The 27538-nt window shown below is 41.4% G+C and overlaps 1 protein-coding gene and 1 pseudogene across 2 annotated transcripts in view; both read right to left on the bottom strand.

Moving 5' to 3' along the window:
- usp32 (ubiquitin specific peptidase 32) overlaps nucleotides 1-27538 on the bottom strand; it is a 213953-nt gene that overhangs the window by 75399 nt on the left and 111016 nt on the right. For both annotated transcript variants that reach the window (XM_070857168.1, XM_070857169.1), the window contains exon 6: nucleotides 809-940. In XM_070857168.1, coding sequence (XP_070713269.1) covers nucleotides 809-940 — 132 coding nt within the window. The remainder of the gene's footprint in view (nucleotides 1-808; nucleotides 941-27538) is intronic.
- LOC139226883 (forkhead box protein F1-A-like) lies at nucleotides 1441-2276 on the bottom strand (annotated as a pseudogene).

The raw sequence follows: 27538 nt of genomic DNA, 5'->3' as shown, positions 1-27538 counted from the left end.
GATGGCAAAAACATCCTGCCACCCTCAGTGAGGACACACCTACCATACAACCTGGCCCTGCTGAGGACAAAGATAACTTTTCCCTTCCTCCAACTCACCGAGGACAAACTAAGCCACCACCCCCATCCATGAGTGAAAACTCACCCTTCCCATTTCCCCCTCCAAGAACAAATCCATGTTCCCAGAGGAGCTGAAACTTGTCCTACTCTTGTGGGTCCAATTAGAATTCAACACCACCCCCCCCCCACTCTGAAGAGTCACTCAACCCCCTCCCAATGAGCAGCAAATTGCCCCTCCCATTCACTGAGAAATAACTCATACCACTCGAATCCCTCACTCCGAATCAACTCAGTACCATTCCACACCCTTTAATAGAAAAACTACCTACCCTCTGAATCGTCACTTCCGTCCCCCCTTCATACCCCCTGCTCATTCCTCTTCACTGATGAAATGGACACTTGCCCAGCGTCATGAACATCATCATTGTCCTCTGTTGCACCCTCTCCTCTATGTTCTCCTCTTCCCCCTCCTCCGCTCCATCTCTCCCACTGTTCGTCCTCTCCCTCCAAGCCAAGTACCTGAATTGTGATAGTATTTCTACATAATGAGCAAATAATCCATTACAATTGTAAGCTCATGTACATTTGTCTAGACGTATCTGAATTCACAATAAAATTGAATGAACCAATTTCAGTTGGAGTCCCATATTTTCGAAAGCATTTGCCGCCACAGTTTGCCGTTAATTGGGTTCCAGTCGTGTAGTTAACTCCCAGTATACATTATTCTCACAATAAACTGCCTGCATTACCTTCACTTAAAGATGGATGGATGGGTGGGGAAACTAAAGGAACAAATGTTTCCAAATCAAAACGTCCAGTCCTTGACTGAGCCTTAAGCAGCCAGTAGCGTTTCTCAAGATCAATTATATCAGATTCTTCCACTGTGAATAGAAATAAATACGTTATCAGATCATAGGCACAAGAAGCCTGGGGTTCAGCACAAAATATTTTAAACAGATTGATAGAAAACTGTTGGTTATAAAACCGACATCAAACGCAGCTTTCAAATGTCAGCAACAAGTTTTTGTTTTATTAAATGCGTGGGACTGCACTATAGCTTATTTACTGAATTCAAACAAGATTTTCTAAATTAAAAATCACAAATACTTACCAAAATGGCAAAAAGCCCACACATTGTAAAAGTGTTCTTATACAGGTGGAGCCTCTCTAATCCAGCACCCTCAGGACCTGGTCTGTGCCAGACAAGAGAATTTGCTGGACCACGGAAGGTCACGCCGACCTCAGACTTAAAAATACCACTGTCAGCCAAGTTTTAGAATTGCTTCCTACAAAAGCTATTTTTGCTAATCTGTAACTATAGTTCCATGGGCTCCGAACCTTGTCTATCGGCCACATTGTGGCTATTTTGATGTAAATACAATTAATCTAGGGAGCTTGCTTGCAGGTTGGAAGTGAGATTCGCCGACGGGTTGCACGGCGAGAGGGGCTGCTTTTTGATGCAAGAGGCCTCGTTGTTCAGCGCGGAGGCCGAAGGAGCCTATGCTGAAGCTGAGGTAGTGTACATGGAGTGCAGCTCCATCACCCCAGCGCCGGTCAGCAAGGGAGACACGGGACAGTGAGCTGTCGGCATGGTTGGGGTAGTCTCCGACCGAAGATCCTGCACAGCTTCCCATATAGTGACCATTGTTGGCCGAGAGGTGAGACAGAATGTCCCGGTAAACCCATCCAGTCAACGTTGCTAGGCAAATGTCCATTCATCATGCTGCTACTACTTATAGAAAGGCTGTTGTGGGTGCAGGAGATGGGTCCTCTTGACCCTTGGAAGTTATTGGTCTCTGGGATCTGTTCATCATGTTGTACATGGGCTGAAGGGCTTGGCATTTCCTGCGAAAACCCTGCACCTGAAGGAGCACTCTTCAATCATGAACTCGCTGGCCGGGTCAATGGTCCAGTCATGGCCTTTTGCCAGGTTTGCCAAGGCCCTTGGGCAGTTTGATGAAGCACTTGTTCAAGGAGAGGTTGTGATGCACGGAGTTCTTCCAGCCTTGGTAGGAGCCTCGGAAAAAGGGGAAGCGGCTCTGGAGGAACTGGTAGATCTCGCTTGGTCAGCCGCTTGATGGGAGAGCTCTGGATAGCCATCACAATTTGGGCTATGTAGGAACACGGCGGCTTCGCTGGGCGCCGTATGCCAGTGTTTGTTTTCTTAGTTTTGGTAGTGGAGATTCCATCACAGAGGTCTGACAACGCTGCTGACATCGACCCGGCTGGGTCAGCATTGTTGTCAGCAGTACCCTGTTTAAATAAACACTAAGATCCCCTCACCTGACACCCGATCGAGCGCTCACCACCTCTCTGACCCGGAAATGCTCCCTCCCTTCCGTCCCTATGGAAACCCATGACTCCACCTGATACCGACCCCATTTTCAGGCATGACGGCTGTGAAGCAGTTCCCGTGGACATGGGGAAATCATTTGCCAATTTTATGTATAAAAAATAATTTCTATCCAGCCTCCAAGTCCAACATCAAAAAGGTGAGCGGCAGCTGGGGACAGGTGTTGTTGGGAGGGGAAAGCAACGATGTCACTGGGCCCCAAGGGCCACCTGCCCGCTCACCGGCGTTTGTGCTTTGGTTGATGTCTGCGCCGTTTGGAGAAATTGACGTTCGTGGGCACCCAAGTGCTTTATCGCGTATAGGGATCTGTGTAAATACAGGAATCGGCCTTTCCCTGTCGTCTTTCTTACTATCCATACTCTTAAAAATTTACTCAACTTGATGAACACAGGAGAGCGCGGGTCGTAACCCCCTCACCGGGAATGATGCCGGACCAGGGAGATTGTAGGACAAAAGAGTGCCAGATTTGAGAGGTTCAACCTGTACTTTTTTAAAAACCTAGAACTCATTTATGACAAATTGCACTTTTAGAACGTCTTTAATGTAAAAAAAATGTCTCAAGATACTTGACAGAGACACAAAATAAAATGGACATGGAACCAAAGGAGATATTAGGCAGGCTGACTAAAAAGGTAGGTTTTAAACAAAGTTTTAAAGTTGGAGAGGTTTAAGAGAGGGAATTCCAGAGTGTGAGGCTGAGGCGGCGAAAAGCATAGCTGCCAATGGTGGGGCACCAGAGGCCAGTGTCAATGGAACAGAAATTTGGGGAGGTGGTCGTAGAACTGGAGGAGATTAGAGATAGGAAGCAGCAAGGCCATGAAGAGATTTGAAGAGGCCAATTCAAGGCAATGGAGAACTGAATTGCAACGCAAGTCAAGAAGGACGGGTGATGTGTGAGCTGGTCTTGGAGCAGAACAGGATACAGACAGCACAATTTTGGAAGAGTGTAATTTTAGAGGGTAGAAGATGGGGAGCTGCCCAGGAGAGCATTGGAATCAATGTACCTGGGAGGTGTCAAAGGCATGGATGGTTTTAGTGACTGACAGGGCAGAGGTGGGTGTTATTACAGAGGTGGAAGTAGGTGGTCTTTGTGATAAAAAGGATACAGGGTCAGAAACTCAGCTCAGGGTTGAATAGGATGCTACGGTTGCAAACAGTCTGGTTCAGCCTGAGATAGCGGCTGAGGAGAGGGATAAAACCGGCGGCAGAGGTATGGAGTTCACGGGAGGCGGGCGAAAACTGTCACTTCAGTCTTCCCCAATGTTTAGCTGAAAGAAATTTCATCTCATCCAAGACTGGATGTCAGACAAGCAGTCTGGCAACAGAGGCAGTGGAGGGGGTGAAGTTGGTGGTGGAGAGTTAGAATTTGGTGGCGTTACTGCACACTTGGTAGCAAATGTAAAGCTTGCGGATGATGTCACCATGAGGCAGCATATAAATGAGGATGGGGCCAAGAATAGAACCTTGGGGAACTCAGAGGTAACGGTGCAGATGCTGAAGATGCAATCAGATACGGAGCATGAAACCACGAGGGCAGTCCCACTGAACTGGACAACGAAAGAGTGATGTTGGAGGAGGATGGTCTGGTCAACTGCGTCAAAGGCTAATGAGAACGAGAAGGGATAATGCACAGTGGTCACGATCACAGATGATGTAATTTGTAGCTTTGGTTAGGGTCTTTTTGGTGGTGTAACAGTAGCAAAATCCTCACTGAAGAGATTTATACAATGATTTGAGGGAATGATGGGCACAGATTTGGGAAGTGACATGTCCAAATTTTACTCAGTTCCCAGCCACAGAAATCCCAGAAGAACACGAGAATTTACATACAGCATTTTCCAGCCAAAAGCAAGAGCTTTCCAATCCCTGCCAAGCAGTGGAATGGTGGCTTAATGGCAAGAAAAATTGATTACAAACAAAAAGTCACTGTACAAATATCCTATTTTAGCATTTAAAAATAAAATACCACAATTTCTTTTGGAACCACGTTATTTAGGGAGGATGGTGGATTTCAACAAAAAAAAATTAGGTACCAAGACTTCAATTGTACACACACATTGCATAAACATACAAGTATGAATTTGCAACAAATATGAATGAATTTGCCGATTAGTTTTTTAGCTTTAAATATAAGCCTTTGAGAAGTTAAACTTTACACATACATTTCCTTCAAACATATGAATGAGTTCCCAAATTAGAAAAAGATTGTACAAAAAAATCTTAAACAAACCCTTTATAGATAACATAACTGTAAAGATGGCTTATTAAAAAGAGGCAATCCAAGTTGAATAAGAGTTTTCTCTTGTGGATATGCAACACATTTTTGATTTATGTTTTTATAAAATTAAATCAGTTTGATTGCGTCATTTCCATCATAAAATGATGATTAAAAATTTATCATCCAGTGTGTCTAATAACCTACAGAAGTCATTTGTATTTCTCTAGGGACAACATGCAATTCCAAAAGTGAGTTAAGAGTTGATAAACTGATTCCTATAAAGAGGATGCTTCAATGCAATTTGGAGACAAGCATGCCCGGTCTCCTCTTCTCCTGTGCAATGATAAATCATTAATCTACAGCAGGATCCATCAACTTCAATATAACATACACCAATATGGTTATGCACAAGTGAAAGATTTATATAGTGGGGGAAAAAAAACAAATTTGATACAGGATTGATAATAATTAGGGCTTTTCAACTCAATTTATTCTTTGGTAGAGTTTTTAAAAACAGAAAAATTACACTGTATAAGAATAAAATCAGTGAGTTTTCAAGGCAGATTTTATAGCAATAGGTTGATACCCTGTATTGCATAACATTATGTAATCATAAGTGTTAAAAGAATACTTGAAACTAAATGAAGTAAGAAATGATGTATAATATAGTAAATGACATTCACTACACAGGGAAATATTGCCGAAACAAAAATCAGGTTTATGCCAAGTTAACACCAATAGGGGAATGAATTTAGAGTAAAAATCCCTTATTAGAGCAATTGAATCCACTCTGATTTGGCAATGCTGCCTTAATGCTATCACCTGAAGTGTGTGGCTTGCCACTGGAAAAACTGCTACCTCTAGTGTAACAACTACAGTCAGAACTGTACCTCAGTAACCAATACATGCAGAAGCACACTGTGAACTTGCCATACCTACCAAGACCAGTCTGACTATCCGGGCCAGTATTTTCATGACTACAAACAGATGCAAGTACACGGGGCGGGTTAAAGCAGGTGACACACAATGTGCAGCTTAGTTTATCAAGTTCTGCGTGTCAGAGTTCACTTCGGCAGAGCTGATTTACACTGGTTCTGCCAAACCATGGTGTTGAATTACTCTGAAGCCTATTAATGTTATTGTGCCATTATGTATGCATGATGAGGTCACCACACTTAGTGCTAAGGCACATAACAATTTGTAAAATTTGCCAATGAAAAATATTTTATTAATTATCTTGGAATGAGATTGCAAACTAGTGCCAACTTGTGAGAGTGTGCATATACATGTTGATAGTAACAAAGTACTGGTTTGAGACTGCCCAAGTTAATTTCGTAAGACCCTTTTGGCTAGTAAACAGAAGAAACTGCAAGGTTTGAACCTAGGTACTAAACCTGGAGCAGGGATGGCCTAAACCTTCCTTGTCAGGCCTGGAGTGCACACCTGCTCCTCCACTAGCCCCACAAAGAAAATCTAAATAAAATTTAAAATCTAAGTTGTTCAGATATAAATCTTCTGACCCCGCTCTTTTTCCCACTAGGTTAATCTGAAGGGAAAGCCACAACCCATTCCCCGCTCAGGCCACTGTTTAAAATAGCAGTCGGGCTTTATTGGACCCAATCTACATATTTCCGGCGAGCATCCTCCCCGCTTCTCAGAAGAGCAGGTTAAATTGACAACTGCAGTGAGTTTGGTGAGCGTATCAAAGGATATAGTGCAAACGTGGGCAAATGGAGTTGAACAGGCTGAATGGTCTACCCCCGTTCCTATGAAACAAACAGTTAATATTTGCTGTATTTCTGATGGCACTAAGTATTAATATGCAATGAAATGTGGATGCAGATGACACCAGTTTTGCTCTCCCCTTTTGTAGGGCATCACTTGTAGCAATATGACTAAGACTACGAACTAGATGGAGTAGGGTAATCACCATGACCATGACACTTCAATTCACTGAACTGCTTTATGTTAGGCAAGATTTTAATCTGAAACAAAAAAAGTCCAGTTCCTTTTGTGAATCGGGCAGTTGATGGTGTGATTAAAGTCTTTCTGATGACGTTGAATTCTATAACTGGGATACTAGTCTTACCTTGTGAGTAAAGATGCCTGGTCTTTACTTGAAACAAATGTTACCTATTGAATATTCTTTTTGTACCACGAAGTTTTGAGAGATGGAAGTCATGTCACACAACTTGTTGCCATCTTGGAAATCCCCTAAACAGAGATCCCCTGAGTAAGTGTGTGGGTGGGGGGGGGGGGGGGCGGGGGTGGTAGAGAAATGTGGCTTGACCTAACCCCAGATATTTTTTATAGCTGGTTACAGAATGAGTTGAACAGCTTAACTGCATGACTCACTTCCAAAATCAAATTACTATTAAACTAAGTGAGTGCAGGCACAGGCACTGTGGATTGAATGCCCACCTTCTGTGCTGTATCATTCTATGATTCAGTACCGTGAGCTGACAATCAGCTGATTCTGATAAAAGCATATTTCATTTAGTCTGTTCAGATTGACAATGATGGTTGCCATGGATAAATCCTAACTGCCCCAACTCTATTGCAGGAGACTGTAGAGCAGCAGGTGATTAACTGCAGGAAAAGATACCATGAAGAAATATTTAATTCTATTACAAACCATTTCTGTAAAGAATTGCTTAAATAAAACCATATCTATTTGCTAAGGACTCTTTTGCAAACCATTCTCAACCCTTATACTATATATTTGTATGTATTTATAAATGAGAATTGTATTTGAGAAACTAAATCCTCTTGCGACATTGAGTGCAGCTGTGTATTATCTCATTTCCCAGCTGGTTTTGAGGCAGAGTTAATCCATCTCGATATCCTAATAGGATTTCACTAGACCCATTACTGAACTTCAATCACAAAAAAACAGAGTACAGAAGATAACACCATGCAAGGATTCAGCAAACATTATTTACCACAAAAGCAACTTTTTTTTTTTAAATTGTTGCGCCATTTACAATTTTTCTTTACTAATCTCAAATACAGTTACGAATAATTCTCACCATTTTTGGAATTTTCCCCAAACATTAAGCCTAGAGAAAGATTTTGTACTGAATTATTTATATATTCTATTAAATAATTCACAGAAGCTTCCAAATTGACAATTACACTCAAAGGCGGCAGTAATTATGGTTTACAAAAGCCAAGTTCCATCTGTTAAACACATCCAGCTCAAAATATTTAATTTCATAATAAATGTAACAAAAGCCAGAACAGTTCAAACAAAAATGCCTGGAATATTATTTCGGAAATACATTAAATGTGCAGCAATTTTAATGCCCCCAAATTTTTGTTTGATTATTCGTCACAGAAGGGGTGCCATGTTCCACTTTACAGCTTCATCACTCCTACCAATCATGTGCTGCTGAGCTCCCAGCACCAAACTGAGGAATTTTGCACCTTGCATCGCTTCTCTCCAAAGCATAACTGGGCTTCTTCCCACCTAGGTTGTATGCAATGGTCAATTTACGAACTAAATTTAATGCTGGTGTTGATATTCATTTTATTTCTTTTGGCTTCTCAGGCAGGCACTAAATCATAAAAATAACATCCTTAAGTTAAGTATATGATTGTTATCTAACATTTAAAATCGACTTCCCTATCTCCATTTCTGGGAATAGGTTGCCCACCAATGTCTACCATAAGCCCACCGACTTCCACAGCTACCTTTGTTACAATTTCCACCCACCCCGCTTCCTGCAAGGACTCTATTCCATTCTCCAGTTTCTCTGTCTCTGTCGCAACTGTTTCGACGAAGCCACCTTCCACACTAGTGCTTCCGTTATGACTTCCTTTTTCCTCAACTGAGGATTTACTTCCACTGTGGTTGATAGAGCCCTCGATCGTGTCCGTCCCATTTCCAATAGCTCTGCCCTCTACACAATAGATGTAACACTGCCCTTTCACCATCTCCCTTCCCACCATCCAGTGCGCCAATCACTCCTGGCCAAGTGAAACAGTGTTTTACTTGTACTTCTTCAAACTTGGTATGCTGTATTTGTTGCTCACAATGTGGTCTCCTCTAAATCGGGGAGACCAAATGCCGATTGGGTGATCGCTTTGTTGAACATCTCCGTTCAGTCTGCAACGCTTGTCACTTTAATTCTCCATTCCACTCTGACCTTTGCAATTTGCCACCAACGAAGTTAAAGGAACAGCACCTCATCTTTCGATTAGGCACTTTACAACCTTGTGGTCTCAACGTTGAGTTCAATAACTTCAGATTATAACCACTGGTCGGACAACATTTTCTCGGGCAGCAGGTGCTGATAATGGTTCTGCTGTTATCATTTACACCTCTTCTGGACCCACCTTTTGTTTCTTTGTGTATCACATCACTCCTGCCTTCCACACTATCACAGAACTTTTCCTTTGTTCTTTCCTCCGTCGCCCCTACCAGATCCCTTTCCCTGCCTCTGTACTTGCTTAAAAACTATTTCATCTCTAACTTCTTCCAGTTCTGATGAAAGGTCATCGATCTAAAACTTTAACTCTTTCTCTCGCCACAGATGCTGTCTGACCCAGAGTATTTCCGGCATTTGTGTGTTAAATCAAGATTGATCAAAGAACTTGATATAAACTTTATAGATTAACCGAGTACAGTTGATGAAAACTGGAAAGGAACAACTAATTCTACTGCAAAGTTTTGTATCTTCAGACATGTCCCTTTAAATTTTGTCTTTTCTCGAGGTTGCCACTGCCATGCCTCATTTCCTCGGTCTCAATATTTTTCCTTTATTTTCTCTCTCTTGGCTTATCCATTCCTCATTTTCTATTATTTTCTTCCTCTACTCATTTGTCTTATTTATTGCACTATTTCATCTTTCATTTTAGCAACTTTGAAAGGAGAAATTCAAAAAGAAACAGACCCCAGGGATGAAGGAAGAGGAAACTAAAGAGATCAAAGGTGAGGAAATCAGAAGGAATGAGACCAGGCGGACAAAAGAAGAGAAAAGAAAGTGACCCCTTTGTGACAGAGGAGGTGGATGAAATCAAAATGAAACCAAGAGCTTGGTGAAGGGAGCAATTAAAAGGCAGCAGAGACCTCAAAGAAAGGGTGAAATGAGGATCAGACATGTGGACAGCAGTTAAAACAGAATTATAATTTGCAGCTACATCATGCCATTTTTTAATCCTTCTCAGTTCACTTGCTCTTAAAGTGGTAAAGACTTAATTCTCAATCTAATGCAAGTAATTACAATTCAAAAAGCGCTCTTTTACATAGCATAGAAAGCCAAAAGAATTGACTGAAGGATATTTAAACTCTAATTTAAAGGACCAAACTTGCATAGTAAAAATATCTTTCATTATATAGTAATTCTCACCTACACAATCACAGCACTGCAGGTCTGATTTATTATCTATTCGAGAATATGTGTTTGATACTTAATCCATCACCAGCAGTTTCAAAAAAATATCAGCAGTCAATATCAGCTGGTGAATTTCTGTATGGGAGTGAATTTCCAAAAATCCCAAACCTCAATGATATTGTATGACAGTGCGTTGGTCTTCCATTTTTTTCAGTAAAAATACAACTAACACTGAGCACCAGTCACAGCTGCTGTCAGTGACATACTTAACTTAATGAAGACCAGCAAGCCAAATTTAGTGCTGCGTGATTTTGCAATAGTTCTCATTTTGAAATAGCGTACTCAAAATAAGGGTTCAAATTAGCTTACGACTAAACCAACCAAGCAGACCACAGCAGCACACAGCAGTGTTTGTAAACATGTATACTGCTTTCGAAGGACTGAAACAGATTATGCAATCCTATTAAATTAAATATGGTGCAATCTTCAAGCAATAATCGACTCCGTCCTATGTCAAATTTAACTAAGGTGGCGCAGGTTATGACAAACTTTGTACAAAATGGCAGATTTCTATTCTTGAAGCTAAAGCAAGTTTTCACTTATACTTTTGATCTGGCTTCGAGTCTGATGCACTAGAATAGATTTGGATTGAACCAAACCAATGGCAATTATCCATTCATCCATGGTCCCTTCTTTATGCAGGAACTACTTTGACTTCATTTTTAATCACTACATTAGACACAAGGTCCTTCGATTGTTTTACCCACCCACAGCAAAAGATCATTAAATCTATGTTTTGTACATGGCAATTTGAGGATACAATATTTGAATTCAACACACATTATATAAATGTGGTCCACAAAAGAATTGGTCATTGTTTGAGAACCACTTTTTCCTCATTGTTGGACCCTTTGCTCTTGCTTAATTGATAATTAAGTTTCCAGATGCAAAGTAAGTCATTTGGAATTCAGCCCCATCTCATCCACACATTGCTTTTTAAAAAAAATTATACATATTTAATTGAATACTGAAGATAAACCTTGTAAAATTTATCAAAAAGAGATATTAGTACCAGCCAAATATTTAACAAATTTGTATTGTAATACATTTTTTTGCAAATATGGTTGGTGAACAAGAAATAAATGTTACCATACTACAATTATCTATTTATATAAATTTAAAACACTGAGCATATCCCCTTTTTACCAACCCAATTAGTCTGTGAGAGCCACATAACCATTAGTATTATCAGTCACGTATCTACCACAGGCCAGTTCCTGCATGACTACTCTGTAGCCAGCCTCCCCTCCCCTTCTCTCCCCCAATCCATTCCTACATTACAAGTGACTACACTCAAAGTACTTCATTGGCTGCAGAGTGCTATGAGACGTCCGGTGGTCGTGAAGAGCGCTATATAAATGCAAGTCTTTCTTTCTTTCACAGCAGCATTTCCTATGTGGAAGTAAATCAGAGACTCATGTTGAACCAAAACAGTGTGGGCAGACAGAGCACAGCTGAACTGGAGCAAGTGGAGTAATGCTGGTACTTAGAGTCTCGCTGGGAGAAAACTCCAAGGGTATTAAAGCCACTCTCATAACTATTAATTTCAGAGGGTTAAATAAACTTTTATTCAACATAATCTAATTTTAAGACTATAAATTTGAGTCATTACTTAAGGTGAAGAGTTCCTTGCCTAACTATGCATTCCATTGTCTATTAGTCAAACAACCCAATACAATGAAATCCAATTCAACTACGATTAAAATACAATACAAACCTTAACTATATTCTTAACAGTAAAAGGTAAAGGGGGGAGGGGGAAGAGCCTGACAGAATCTTGGGAAAGGGAAGCAAGTTGGTGTTCCAAGGATAGCATCTTTAACAGTCCTGGCCTTAGGGATCGATGGGTCTCGATATTGGCCAGTTTTATGCAACATACCCATGTTTCTAGCATTTTAGTTTTCATTTTAGATCTGCATCTGCAAACTTTTCCTGTTTTCTTTTTACCCAATTTCCCTTATTCTCTTGTCTCTTTCCTTCGGTGGGCCCTCACAGTATGAACGATTTGTAAATTATTTTGTTTAAAAAAATTTCTTTTGATCTCTCGTGGCTCCACTCCTACTATTCACATTGTAGACATTACATCACCTCCAATGCTCCTCCTCCCATCCAGTGCTTCAATCTGTGGTTTTCTTCTCCAACATTTATATATTTCCCTGTGTCGTCGTTATCTAGAAGCATGTGGTTAATCTTCACAAGTAAGCTGTCGGCACTCAGATCAACTACTTCTCCAATGAGCCCAAGTCCTCATTTGCACAAAGGCCATCACACCAAGCCTTGTGAATCTCCACTAACTCCCCACGTCCGAGCAAATTAAGATCCTTGCCCCTCACTTTCAAACCTCCCCATGGTTTCAAACCACCATATAAGAACATAAGAAATAGGAGCGAGAATAGGCCATTTGGCCCCTTGAACCTGCTCCGCCATTTAATAAGATCATGGCTGATCTGATCTTGGGCTCAGCTCCACTTCCCTGCCTGCTCCCCATAACCCTTCACTCCCTTATCGTTCAAAAACTATTAAAATCAATCTCTTCCAGCCATATAGTAACATAAAAAATAGATGCAGGAGTAGGCCATTCGGCCCTTCGAGCCTGCACCGCCATTCAATGAGTTCATGGCTGAACATGCAACTTCAGTACCCCATTCCTGCTTTCTCGCCATACCCCTTGATCCCCTAGTAGTAAGGACTACATCTAACTCCTTTTTGAATATATTTAGTGAATTGGCCTCAACAACTTTTTGTGGTAGAGAATTCCACAGGTTCACCACTCTTTGGGTGAAGAAGTTTCTCCTCATCTCGGTCCTAAATGGCTTACCCCCTATCCTTAAACTGTGACCCCTGGTTCTGGACTTCCCCAACATTGGGAAAAATGTCCCTGCATCTAACCTGTCTCAACCCGTCAGAATTTTAAACGTTTCTATGAGATCCCCTCTCATTCTTCTGAACTTCAGTGAATACAAGCCCAGTTGATCCAGTCTTTCTTCATGTCAGTCCTGCCGTCCCGGGAATCAGTCTGGTGAACCTTTGCTGCACTCCCTCAATAGCAAGACAGTCCTTTCTCAAGTTAGGAGACCAAAACTGAACACAATACTCCAGGTGTGGCCTCACCAAGGCCCTGTACAACTGTAGTAACACCTCCCTGCCCCTGTACTCAAATCCCCTCGCTATGAAGGCCAACATGCCATTTGCCTTCTTAACCGCCTGCTGTACCTGCATGCCAACCTTCAATGACTGATGTACCATGACACCCAGGTCTCGTTGCACCTCCCCTTTTCCTAATCTGTCACCATTCAGATAATAGTCTGTCTCTCTGTTTTTACAACCAAAGTGGACAACCTCACATTTATCCACATTATATTTCATCTGCCATGCATTTGCCCACTCACCTAACCTATCCAAGTCACTCTGCAGCCTCATAGCATCCTCCTCGCAGCTCACACTGCCACCCAACTTAGTGTCATCCGCAAATTTGGAGATACTACATTTAATCCCTAAATCATTAATGTACAGTGTAAACAGCTGGGGCCCCAGCACAGAACCTTGCGGTACCCCACTAGTCACTGCCTGCCATTCTGAAAAGTACCCATTTACTCCTACTCTTTGCTTCCTGTCTGCCAACCAGTTCTCAATCCACGTCAGCACACTACCCCCAATCCCATGTACTTTAACTTTGCACATTAATCTCTTGTGTGGGACCTTGTCGAAAGCCTTCTGAAAATCCAAATACACATCAACTGGTTCTCCCTTGTCCACTCTACTGGAAATATCCTTAAAAAAAATTCCAGAAGATTTGTCAAGCATGATTTCCCTTTCACAAATCCATGCTGACTTGGACCTATCATGTCACCTCTTTCCAAATGCACTGCTATGACATCCTTAATAATTGATTCCATCATTTTACCCACTACTGATGTCAGGCTGACCGGTCTATAATTCCCTGTTTTCTCTCTCCCTCCTTTTTTAAAAAGTGGGGTCACATTGGCTACCGTCCACTCCATAGGAACTGATCCAGAATCTATGGAATGTTGGAAAATGACTGTCAATGCATCCGCTATTTCCAAGGCCACCTCCTTAAGTACTCTGGAATGCAGACCTTCAGGCCCTGGGGATTTATCGGCCTTCAATCCCATCAATTTCTCCAACACAATTTCCCGACTAATAAGGATTTCCCTCAGTTCCTCCTTCTTACTAGACCCTCTGACCCCTTTTATATCCGTAAGGTAGTTTGTGTCCTCCTTAGTGAATACCGAACCAAAGTACTTGTTCAATTGGTCTGCCATTTCTTTGTTCCCAGTTATGACTTCCCCTGATTCTGACTGCAGGGGCCCTACGTTTGTCTTTACTAATCTTTTTCTCTTTACATATCTATAGAAGCTTTTGCAGTCCATTTTAATGTTCCCTGCAAGCTTTCTCTCGTACTCTATTTTCCCTGCCCTAATCAAACGCTTTGTCCCTTTCATTCCTCAGATACTGACTTACACCTCATGCTCCTGCTCCACTCCTTCAGCCTCGAGGAACTTGCCCTCTGGAACTTCCTCAACACCTCCACTTTGTAACCTCCCTCCCTGCTTTTGGAAAGCCTCTTGAACCATGCTATCATTGCATCCCCAAGTCCCTCTATCCTGCGGCTCTAATCCATTCATTTGTTCACAGCCAGGTAAGGCGCTGAGAAATCATTCTCTACGTGAGCAGCAATATAGGTATGATGGTCTGAGGCTGTTTCTCAAGCATAGAACCCATTAAAATTGTCCACACATACATGTTGTGCGCGCTTCAACTCCATCTACAGCATAGCAACAACAGAGACTTGGGTGAGAAACTGTAGTTATCAGCCTAAATACAGTCTGTGACAATATTCCAATGGCATTAAAATAGTAAGTCTCTACAGTCATACGAATAAAATTAACATTATGTTTAATTTCCCTTGTCAACAATCTGCAGCCCTTTTATGTGTCATAGAAATTTTGCAGACATACAAATGGTATATTACACATATAACCTATCGCCATTTTCTTATATTGCAATGTGAATTGAATTTTATTCTTAGTAAAAATCAAATGGTACACTTCAGGGAGTATTACTTCTTGCAGGAGCCCAATATATATTCACCCACCTGCAGGTGCTATTCTTTCAGGCAGGCAGCAGTACAGGCATACCATAATCCAACCTGCACTGATGATACTCGTCCAAGATTTACGCCTACCATACTCAAATCAAAGTGTCCTTCAAAACAAGCTTAATGAAGACACGGATCAGCCAATAGCAGAAGACAATAAAACCACAAAGTGTATTCAATTTATACAAATTAAATCTTTGTCACTTCTACAGCAAAATGAAGCATTCCAGCATGATGCCCAGAAGGTTACATGGAGCAAATCTGTCTGTTCAAAACACAGCTTCAAAAAGTAAGAGGATAACAAGACTGGCCGATGATTAGATTGCACAAGCAATTCCTCTAATTGGCATATGATGTCAAAAGCGACTTTAAGGGACAAAATAAGGCGCTCAATCAAACTTGCACAAGAGGATCCTCATTTTGTCAGATTACATTGGCTGCTTGTAGACCTTGATTGTTTTACACATGTAACTGACTATCTTTGCAAATGATTTAGCAACTTTAGAATAGGGTGACCATACATCCCCGTTTTCCGGGACAGTCCCCGGATGAGGTACTATGTCCCTGGGCAAATAGTGACCCTGGAAGAGTTCCCAATTCACAAAACTCCTTCCTGAATAACCCACCTTTTAATTTCTCTGTTGGAATATGATGTACAACACACATACACTACCGTTCACCCTAATTTGATTACACATTTCCTTCTCGGGCATCCCCTGCCAATTGCGTCCACCGTGAACGTCGACTGGTTGGGAGGCCAGCCCTGATGTGGACTCAGTGGTGCAAGGGGCAGGTCTATTCGATGGCGTTCGTCAATCAAGCGCCGAGGGTTGGGCACGTGCTGCCAGCGAGTTCGGTTGTGCTCCCGACCGCCTCGCTCAACAACCAAACCCCCTCTCTTTCCCCCTCCTCTTCCTTTGCTATAAGATGCAACAGTTTGAATCACAGTTGATTAGTCAGAGGGCTTTTGATTTAGTCATCTCCTCCCCTCCCCACCACACAATTCAAAATTGTCGTAATTCGGGAGCCGATTGGTTGCTCAGTCGGTGCCGGTTAAGCCCAATAATTCCATATGATAAAATATATTTTGAAAACAATGGTCGTCAACGCACGAGCACAGCGGAAACAAAAGAACAAGTGTCAGCAAGAGCCTGCAACAGTGTAGAAATGGGTATGAAAAACTGATGTTCCTCAACAGTGTTATTGTATTATGTAGCATTTATAAATGGTGTCTGAATGCACTTCAATAGAGTGACGTCACATCTGTGGTAATTATATGCACATTTGTTTTGCATTTGTAGTGTGTATGTGCAACTGTTAAAATATAGGCTGCTAAAAAAAATTGCCTCGCTACATGTGCAACTTACATTTTCCGTTACATTTTGCTGTGCTCCCACCCTGTGTGCCCCTGGATTTGGTTTGGAAAATATAGGTCACCCCACTTTAGAACACTGCAGTATCATTCATAAGATCTGGAGCTAAGGGGCTCTAATGATACCATTATTACATTATTAACAGTTCTGCATGTATGAAAATATTTTGATTTAGCATCAATTAACTATTAACCAGATACTTAGCAATTTAAAGACCAATTCCCTGAAAAGACTCATTTCTGCAGGCAACCTCAATTGTATCCATTGTATCCTTGAAGTATTAAGACTTCAACTGCCATTTATCTATATTGGTGTATTAGTGATGCCCCCTAAAGTTGGATATTATCCGTAATTAAACTCAAAGTACAGGAATTCGATTGCAGCTAGATAAGAACCCAATTTTAATACAAGCACAAACACAATCATCCTTTTGTCCTTGCCAAAAATAAATTCCATTTGATGTAGGGTGTTGGAGTGGGGGAGGAAAACCTACAGGTCAGTAAAGATGATATTACAAACCCAAATCATGGAACAGGCCATAGTACCTTTTTAACATTGTGATTTAAACAGAACCTATGACATAATGCACTTGGTTTATGCTTTTATCATAAATAGGGAAACCCTATCTAACAACTGTTTCTGCGACCAGTGCTCCCTGTAAGGTGCGCGGCTGCACACTGCTACAGGGAACCCATGCTGCCGGCTTTTCAATCCGTGCAGGGCCATAAAAAAATAACAGAGCACAGTTTGCAACGTGTCTCAATAGCATGCTTTTGGCCAACACTTGAAACCGTGGCACAGGATCAACAGAATTATTTAATATTTTTTAGTCAGATACAAATTGATAAAATTCGCACATCGTTCTTGTATGGTATGGTCAATAATGTTTCAGACTTGTGTTCAACATGATAAAATTTCAAGACTTCTCTCAACAATCCAACAATTCCAGTACGTGGACTTTGCCCCATCATCTGGAAGCTGCAGCTTTTCTACCCATTTTACAGTATTTGCAATAACCTGTTTACTGGACTCAATGCAGTTATGTGTTGCACGGTCAAACTTTTACTACAGAACAGCATTTGCAGACTGAAATAATCAATATCTTTCTTTACAATTACATAATATGTAGCACAAAATGCGATAAATATTTGTGATATACTGTATAATTAAGAGTATTGAAGCTACTGCGAATCACTCTCCTCAAAAGGCACCACAATCTTAAAACGATCATATTTCTGTAATGCAGAAATAGTGGGGACTGTGGCATGGGGAAGGACGAGAACTGTGTAAAGATTTTGTCCAGAACATTGGGAACAATAAAAGACAATGGTGTTGAATAGAGAGTAGCTATTGACTTGGGCAAGAGAAGTCAGCTGAGGGCTGCCTGGGATAATAGGATCAGGCTCGAGTAAGGTGCAAGAAACATGGTTCCAGCAGTGGACAAGGCTGTGGGAGTTGGGAAGGGTTGAGGCAGTTGACTAAGGGGAGGGATTGTGGGTGAGAGGAGCAATAATGGAGGCACATGAATTGTGAAATGAGATGGTAAGGAGTCTCGGAGAACAGAAAACTAAAAAAAAAATTTAACTTCAAATTTAAAAAGTTTTGAATGACCTGAACAAGCCTGGATGAATGAAACTACATCATGAAACCTCAGCATTTTATGCGCTTCCAAATTGACACTTGCAAGATAGAACTTGTAATTGTACACAAGCTCAGTTATTTTGGCATTAATTTTAAATATATTCTTCTGCAACTATTGTTTATAGCCAACGTTATGTTGGTATTTAAGCTTGAAATATCCCATTACAGCATTACTAACAGACAAAATGAGTGCTGCAGTTTAATGTTGACATTTATAATCAGTTCTCCCTTAGATGAAACCTGACATACAATTTTTCAAAGGATTTTGAACTCTGATTTTAATAGATAATAGTCTTATGTATAGCGTGCACTTACCTCCTATATTGTTTGTCACAATTCATTTGTAACACCCTTATTATAAAAGCAGTGTCTTATTTTCAACTGCAGGATGAGAGGTTTTGAGAGCTGCTTTATGTTAGATAATGAGGTAGAGAAAACCAAGCTCAAAGGGAAAAGGAAAAACTAACCTGCTCATCATAGGCTGACTGCAAAATCCCATATTGTTGGTTGATCAATGAAATAAGTGAGGACATTTGCAGCCTTAAGAAACTCAGGTAGAAGAACTTTTGCAAGAAAAATACACTATTGGCTATTTTTCTCTTTACTATCTACAGAACACTTACCTGTAAGGTTTTTTTAATACATGGTATTACACTGCACAAAAGGTGCACATAAGCATTGTAAATGCTATTCTGTATCGTGCAAAAACATACAACTTGGGATTACCCTGTGGGATACCAGTCAATGAACACCTAATGCACCTATCTGAAATTCCTTTTCCACTACTTTAGTGGAGGCATTTAGCTCTTGCTGAAAGAGGAGAACCTCAGATGAATGCATTCGGTTTGCTAATATCCCACGGCGTAATTTTGGGAAGTTGGAAGTACTTACTGAATTTTCTACATCCTTGTCCCTTCAAAGATGAAGCAAACAATGACAATGTTTTTATGAACTCTAATAGCCACCAGGGAAATCATCAAGCTGCATTATGAGGAAAGAATCAGAATAGACTGGTCTGCGAGTGATGCCACAGACACTATAATCAATTTTATGAGAAACCTTCACATCAGCTGTCAGAACAAATACTTCCACACTCAATGGTTATATTGTAGTATAAAACCTTCTCCTGTTCATTTCATTCACATCTTAGTGCCAGCGTTTATGCCACTCCATAGGGGGATGAAATCGATGACAATATTTAACTGGAAGAAATTGTGACTTGTCGAAGACTGGATGTGGACAACTAGTGTGACAACACAGAAGCAGTGGAGGGATTGAGAAGTGATGGGAGGTATAGCTGAGTTTTCCTAAGTGTACATGCAGTTGGTCGCATGTCTGCAGATGATGTTGCCAAGGGGTAGCAGGCGATGAAGAGGAGAGGGCCAAGGATAGATCTTTAGCGGACACCACAGGCAAAATGTGGAGGGTGGGATGAGAAGTCGTTGTTGGAGATGCTCTGACTGCGATCGGATAGGTGCTGTGGCAGGGGGGATACCTGACTGTAGGAAACATGGGAATGGATTCATGAGGTGACAACACGTTCAAGGACCAGAGGAAAGGAAGGTTGGAGATGGAGTGGTAGTTAGCAAGGACAGAGATGTTGAAGGAGGGACAGTTTTGAAAGGAAAGGATCTAGTACCCGAAAATGAATTACTTACAAGAGAAATTGTGTGGTCAGTAGTTTAGTGGGAATAGAATCAAGGGAGCTGGAGGTGGGTCCAGTGGATAAGAGGGAAAGAGGGAGATAGGAGAAATCAAAAAATGATGTGGTCTCAGGGCAGGCAGGGAGAGCCAGTTTGAGTTGATGGCCATGGGGAAGGGAAGAAAGCAGCACAAAATTGTCTCAATTTTAGTGATGAAGTTCATGAGCTCCTCGCATTTGTGGGAGGTGAGAGTGCTGGTGGGTGAGGGGATTTGAGGAGATGGTTAATAGTGGAGAAAAGAAGCTACGAGTCATCTTTGCTGAAATTAGGAACCACTTCTGCATACAAAGGGTGACAGAATTTTGGAACGCTCTTCCACAAACGGCAATTGATGCTAGATCAATTGTTAATTTTAAATCTGAGATTGATAGCTTTCTGTTAACCAAAGGTATTAAGGGATATGGGCCAAAGGCGGGTATATGGAGTTTGGTCGCAGATCTTATTGAATGGCAGAGCAGGTTTTGGAGGCTGAATAGCCTACTCCTATTCGTTCCTACCTTCTCCTGGCTAATCCTGGAGGAGAGAGAAATTTTGGTAGACGAGAACGCGGCCTGATGCGGTCCAGCCAGATCTGGTGATATGAACACAGGAGCAAGAGCAGGCCATTTGGCCTCACAAGTCAATAAGATCATGGCTGATCTGATCCTGGCTTCAATTCCACTTCCCTGCCTGCTCCCCATAACCCTCGACTCCCTTATCATTCAAAAATGGTTAAACCAGTTGTGTTACAGATATGCTCAAGCTGCACCCTTTGGACTTGATCTTCCATCAAATGAGGAAGAAGAATCTTGGGAAGAAGAGTCACACCTGGACAGTTCCTCACACCTGATGCACTCACCTATGAGGAAATGATAGGAAGTCTGGAAACAGGCTGCACCTCACAACAGCAGAGGCCTAAAAGCCAGACCTACAAGGAACTAGGCGATAATGTGCCATGAGAAACGACATCATAATAAATATACTGTTAATTTTTCTATTCAGATTATAACTGTCATAATTATCAATGTTGTCAAATTACTGAGTCATCTTTTTCTTATGCCACGTCAGATGGAGTAACACAGCCAGCAGGTACTGAAAATAGTAGACATTTCAGTAAATCTACAAAAAGGTACAGGAAAAAACAAAGTGTTTAAAAAAGCTAGTATGTGTTCAGCATTGTAATACATGCTTGTGGTTCAGATTACTGAAAAAAAGTCAAGCTTTGCTCGGTTTAAATTATCACTCCTTGCCATGAAAACATTCCCAGCCACAAGTTGTCAATTTTGGTTCTCATCAAGTTTGGCGAAAATCCAAACTACAGCTTTTCCAAAGTTATCCAGGTGACAAACAAATGCGCAGATCAACAAAGGAAGAGCAATAGGGCTGCAACATAAATCTCCTTCAGCGGATTAAAAAATCAGTTTCACTAAATTACTGGAGGGCCTCAACTTTCTGCCATAATGGAAGTAAAACCCATGGTGGATAATAAAAATTGGCAGATAATTGAAAATCCCACTCAGGCTGTGTTTAGAATGTAGCTACCAGTCTGAGAACTGTAGCTACAGTATCAATTCACAGCCTGCAGTATCCAATTTATATTGTTCCACTGCTTTGACAGACAGGAGGGTTCAAATACATAAATCTCTGAAATGTTCAAGTGCAGGCAAGTAAAGCCATAAAAAATGGTTAACTGCATTTTAGGTTTTATAAATTTATATGAGGGGCGTGAGATACTGGAACTATTTCCATTGCAGCAGTGAAGGGTTCGAATACACTGAATAAGGATGGATAATTTCCTTTGTTAGGAAAATCTAGTTCCCCTCTGACAAGCGAGGGGATTTTTTTTTACTCAAAGCATTGTTGGAGCATGGAATGCTTTGCCACTGGGAGTGGTGGAGGCAAAGATCATTGCATCAATATTCAAAGCAGGGAAAGATACAGGGCTATATAGCTAGATAGACTTGGATTTATATAGCACTTTTGACGACCTCAAAGTGCTTTAAAGCCAATGAAGTACTTTTGGAGTGTAGTCACTGTTGTAATGTAGGAAAGCGAATTGGGAAAACGAATCGCTCTGGGGAGCGAATTGGATAAATACTTGAAGGGAAAAAATTTGCAGGGCTATGGGGAAAAACCAGGGAGTGAGACTAATTGGATAGCTCTTTCAAAGAGCTGGCAAAGGCAGGAAGGAGCAAATGGCCTCCATCTATGCTGCATCATTCTTTAATTATTTTTAGAAATGATCAGTAATAGAATAAGTTCCTAAATGGCTCTATGATAACAATTAATCTTAGGAAGACTATTTCCTTGAAAAAAAGTTAAATTCTGTAACTTTGAATAATATGGCCATATTGAAACACCGCAAAATTCTGTTTCTAGAGACAAACAAAATGCACACTGAATCATATACATCAAGAGATTAAGAGCAAAATTGACATTGCAATAAATTGCACATTAGGAAATCTCTTAACTATATCACAAGGTTTCACGTATATGGATTTGACTGCACAGGTAGGGACTTGCTAAAAATATAAATCCTAAGAAAACAGATAATCCTGTAAAATCTTAAACATTAAACTATTACAATACAAACTGTTATTGGCTTGGATTTCCTGGTCCTATGACTGCGTACACAGTCGTAAGTGCCCCGCAAGTTCCGGGTTTTCGCATGCATCGAGTGAAAACCCGGAACTTGCGATCTGTCAAGAGATCCTCCCCATCCCTGGGAAATGGATATCAGCTGATGGAGTTGGACTATTTACCCAACTCTTGCCCAACAAATGCCCATGAAACTCTTACACCTGGTGAAAGCAGGTGTAAGGTCTTCTTTTACCAGCAATACGGGTGAAAATAAATATTAAAATAAAAATGTTTAAATCATTTTAACATTCAAAAATCTGCAATATAAGTGTTATTTTTTGCCCCTTGAAAAATGTTTACATTTATTTTTCCAAAATTAAAATTTGTGTTTTAAATGTTTAATTAAATTCATTTTAAACATCATGATTTTTTTTATTGCACTGATAAAGATATTTTTTGGAGTCATTCCCATTGTGCCAATGGGGATTCCGTACGTAAATGGAATCCCCATAAGCATAATGGGACTCCCCTTTCTGATTGGTTGGGCCAGCCCACGTGATCCCAAGGATACTTGCGAACCGCTTGCGCCCCTAGGATACGTGGGCCTTTACGCAGGCCTACACATAGAGGCCCACAGGAACCCGAGTCTCTGTGAATCTAGGACTATAGGTAGGTGCGTACTTTTATTGCAGTTTGGAAGCATCCACCCGGGAGAATCCTCCGACGGCAATTTCAGGTCCAATGTTTACTGATTCTTGATCTTTGTTTCGATAACATCCTGATACAAAGAATGCACTACAACTGAGAAATGGGCATTTCTTTTACAGTTAATGTTTTTTTGTCTGGATTATCAGCTCCTCCAGCATCAGCCTGTTCACTAACAATCAGTGTCGGGAATAAAAGCTTCCCTCTGGGACACAAACAAAATACTAAAACATACATCAACCAAGGACCTTGCAGTAAAAATAGATAAACGCAAAGTTGTATAAAGGAAAAGTGGCTCCATGCAAGTTGAACCAAAAAGGACCATTAAATAACACCTCGTTAACGACCACACAGGAAAGAACAGATCATCATAGCAACTTGTAGAACTTGGCTCCAAGTCGGCTAGAGACCCATTTACCTTGGCTACATGAAAGACACTAAAAGAAAATAAATGGAGTGTCAAGCGCAATCTTGAGGATGTAATTGAAGAAGCCTAGTGTTGGCCAACAATCACCCCAGAGGTGTGTTTCAGAATTAATACTAAAAACCCCAATCATGTGAAGGTAGTGTGCTTTCACATGACTCTTATCTCACTGTTCGACCTGAATGCAGGCTGACAGATTGCTTCTGGAACGGCTGACCTGACCACGGGAGGAAACCATGGACCCAAGTTTCGGGCCGCACCTAGAACGACCTGGACACCCGTTTCTCGCGCCAGAAAGTGCGCCTAAAAAATACTTAACGATTCTCTGGCTCCCTGCAGGTCCTCTGGAGCTGGGCGCGGCGCAGCACGAGCTGTGGGGGGCGGAGCCAGGTCCCTGCGTTGAAAACAGTGCCGCGACCTCTGCACAGGCGCGCTACAGTGGGCGCGCATGTGCAGTAGTTCCAGGTGCCCAAAACTGTGTGGGAGGGCCCTGAAGCACGCAGCCCCTAGCCCTGGCCGAATGGCCTCACTGGGGCTGCGTGGATCAGGCTGCACCCCCCCCAGACCAGACCAGACTCCCCCCCCCCCCCTGCCCCTGGACTGGACCTGACCCCCGCTCCTGGACCGGACTGGACCAGACTCCCGCTCCCCTCCCCCCACCCCTCCCCCAGACCGGACCCGACCCCCAGCCACCTACCTTTAAACCCGCCCGAAGTCTTGGGCCCGGCCGGCCTCCCTCTCCTCTCTTCTCTCCCCTCCCCTCCCTCCCTCCCTCCCTCCTCTCCCTTCCCTCCCCTCCCGCCCCCCCCGCTCCACTCGCTGTCAGAAACACAGACACTGACAGACAGAGAGTGAGAGAGACACACAGACAGACAGAGAGATAGAGACACACTGGGGGGGGGCATCCCAGCATGCTGTTGGAGGGCTCCCGGTGCTGCAGTCGGTAAGTAGAAAATGTTTTATTTATTGATTTTTTAATTTTTTATTAATTTTTTTTGATTGATTTATTGGTTGATTTACTGATGTATTTATCATTTATTATTGATAATGGCTCTTTATTTGTAAAACTGAAGTGTTTAATGTTTGTAAACTTCCCTTTAACCCCCCCCCCCCCCACATTCCCTACGTCTGATTTTCGATGTGTAGACAAGGTTTTTCTGAGCGTACAAAAATCTACATTTACTCCATTCTAAGTTAGTTTGGAGTAAGTTTTCACTGCCTAAACTTTCAAAACAGGTATAAGTGGCCAGACACGCCCCTTTTGAAAAAAAAATCTGTTCCAAACTGAAACTATCCGAACTGACTAGAACTGGAGCAAACTAAATGCCGAGAGTTGCAATTTCTAAGATACTCCATTCTAAACCAGTTGCTCCAAAAAAACAGGAGCAACTCAGGCCGAAACTTGGCTCCCATGTGCTGAACCACAACTCGTATCCAAGATGTTTAGAGGACTTCAACAAGCCTGAGTCAACCAAGAGTATGCAAACGTTAGTTAAGATATTTTTGTTTTCCAAAAGGGTATGAATTTTGGGAAGTCAGAGGGTGTTATTTTCGTTTTGGCCCAGATTTTCCTGTCAAAATAACTGAGGCTAATGGCAGTCACCATTATTTATGTGCAAATGGTACAGCAACTTCAGACGAGGGGCAGATGCGCAGTTAAACTCAAAAATTCAGAAGTGAAATGCGTTGAGTGGCGTGAAATTGCTGTATTTGTGCGGTAGATATGAACTAAATCTGCCATAGAAAGTTAAATCTTATCCATTTCAGTCTAAATACCCTTTAACAACCTGATAAGTGTTAATTACTGAAACAATCTCTTTAAAATTAACTATTGCAAGTGTTATATTGAGACTAAAAGCTTACAAGCATTGGAGGTGAAGCTTTGTAGTGCGATGAATGAAATGCACAACCCCTCCCCACCAACTATGGAACTATGGTGACTGTGGCTAAAATTCCAACAGACAATATGCGTAATTTTTTACTAAAAATCACATTGTAAGGAACAACATAGGTCAGATACTGCAAGGTAACTTGCGTTGTTCAAAATCATAGAAATTTACAGCATGGAAGGAAGCCATTTTGGCCCATCGTGTCCACGCCAGAATCAGAACACACTTTCTCTCAAAGTTGTGATATATTGTAAAATGCAAGTAAAAATAATAGGCTCAAGTATGGTATAGTGAACGAAGTGATGCTAAGCACTGAACATATTACTAGTTTTTTTTATATAATTAAGCTCAATTTTTTTCCGCAACTTTTCCCACTAGAGCATTTGTATCCTCTATTATCACTCATCTGCACCATTTAAGACTGAGATTTTCAGTGCAACTGCGTGTTATATGGGGGAGGGGAGAAGTGTAGTGTTTTACTATACCACAATTACATCAGAGAAAGCCAATATAGACCCTTCTTAATGGCATTCAAGGATCCTAACCCTTGGTGCCTACTATTTCGAATTAATCATTTGCTACAGGTTTTCTTCTTTTTGATTAATTAATGTACAATATAACCCAGTACACAAGTCACATCCTTGTGCACGTTCTCAGCCGTGGCTCAGTTGGTAGCACTCTTGCCTCAAAGTCAGAAGGTTGCGGGTTCAAATCCCTAAGTGGTTATCTGCAAGGACATTTTTGTTCCTTCTGCGCACATGCGCAACTGGCCCCGCCCCTTTTTGCACATGCGCAATGTCACCGCGGTCCAGCCACGCATGCGCAGTGCCCCACAGTTGCGGCTACAGTGGAGTCGGCAGTCAGAATGGCTCAAATTACACTTTGCAAAGTCACTGATTATGTAGGCAAGGCAGTTCTAATTACATATTCCAGAAAAACAGCTGGGTGCGTCTTATCCTCCAAGGGAACCTATCAGCAATCAGTCATGTGATCAAGGGGAGCCAATCAGAGCTTTAGGTGTTACAAATAAGTGTGTCCTTCAAGTCCCACCCCAGAGACTTGAGCACAAAACTCTAGGCTGACACTCCAGGGCAGTACTGATGGAGGTGGTGTCTTTCAGATGAGACGTTAAACGCCTGCTCTCTCTGGTGGACGTAAAAGATCCTATGACACTATTTGGAGAAGAGCAGGAGAGGTATCTCCGGTGTTCTAGCTAATATTTATCCCTCAATTAACATCACTAAAAACAGATTATCTGGTCGTTATCACATTGCCGTTTGTGGGAGCTTGCTGTGTGCAAATTGCCTACCGTGTTTCCTACATTACAACAGTGATTACATTTCAAAAGTACTTCATTGGCTTTGGGACGTTCTGAAGTCATGAAAGGCGCTATATAAAGGCAAGTCTTTCTTTTCTTATTAGATTATATATTGAATTATTTCTTGCTGATCACAGCACACACAGAACTGAAATCAGTTACTGATGGCTGTTTCTGCAGAGAACATACATTATGGCCTGGTATGTCAAAGCCATTAGTATGTGTTTGTAATTTCTTCCTGTTGAACAAAAGTGGGTTTAATTGCTCGTGGTAGCTGAATGGAGAGTCACTGGTGTCTTTCTGCCCAGTAATGTTCCTGATAGCTGGCTAGACAAAGTATTAATTTCCAATCACAAATCATTCGGAGGAAATAGGACAAGCATCCTCTGTAACTGACAACCTGAGAATGGCTGACCATCTAATATATTAATGAGAAACAGTTTTTATTATACTTTATTCCGATATGTCTTTAAAAGATTTTGAAGAGTATCAAGGTTGAATTTTACCCAATCAGTGGTCAATCTGAAGCCGTCATAGGTATGACAAAGTCAGATTACAGGAGGAGGCAATAATGCTGAAAAGGAAATATCTTGTGCAAAAATTAAGAAATGTGATAAGTCACCCACCCCTTACATACTTTGTTCATCATTCAAGTTACTATTCAATAATAGAATGATATCCATTTAGCGGTTTTGCAGCTTTTTTAAAAAAAAAACTTCAGTTACAAAAGTGGAAGTTTATTATTTATGGATGTACCAGCTCATGTGTGGTAGTCCCTACT

This window comes from Pristiophorus japonicus, chromosome 16 (genome assembly GCF_044704955.1).
Source record: "Pristiophorus japonicus isolate sPriJap1 chromosome 16, sPriJap1.hap1, whole genome shotgun sequence".
NCBI lineage: Eukaryota > Metazoa > Chordata > Chondrichthyes > Pristiophoridae > Pristiophorus > Pristiophorus japonicus.
This window is presented reverse-complemented; position numbering and strand designations above follow the sequence as displayed.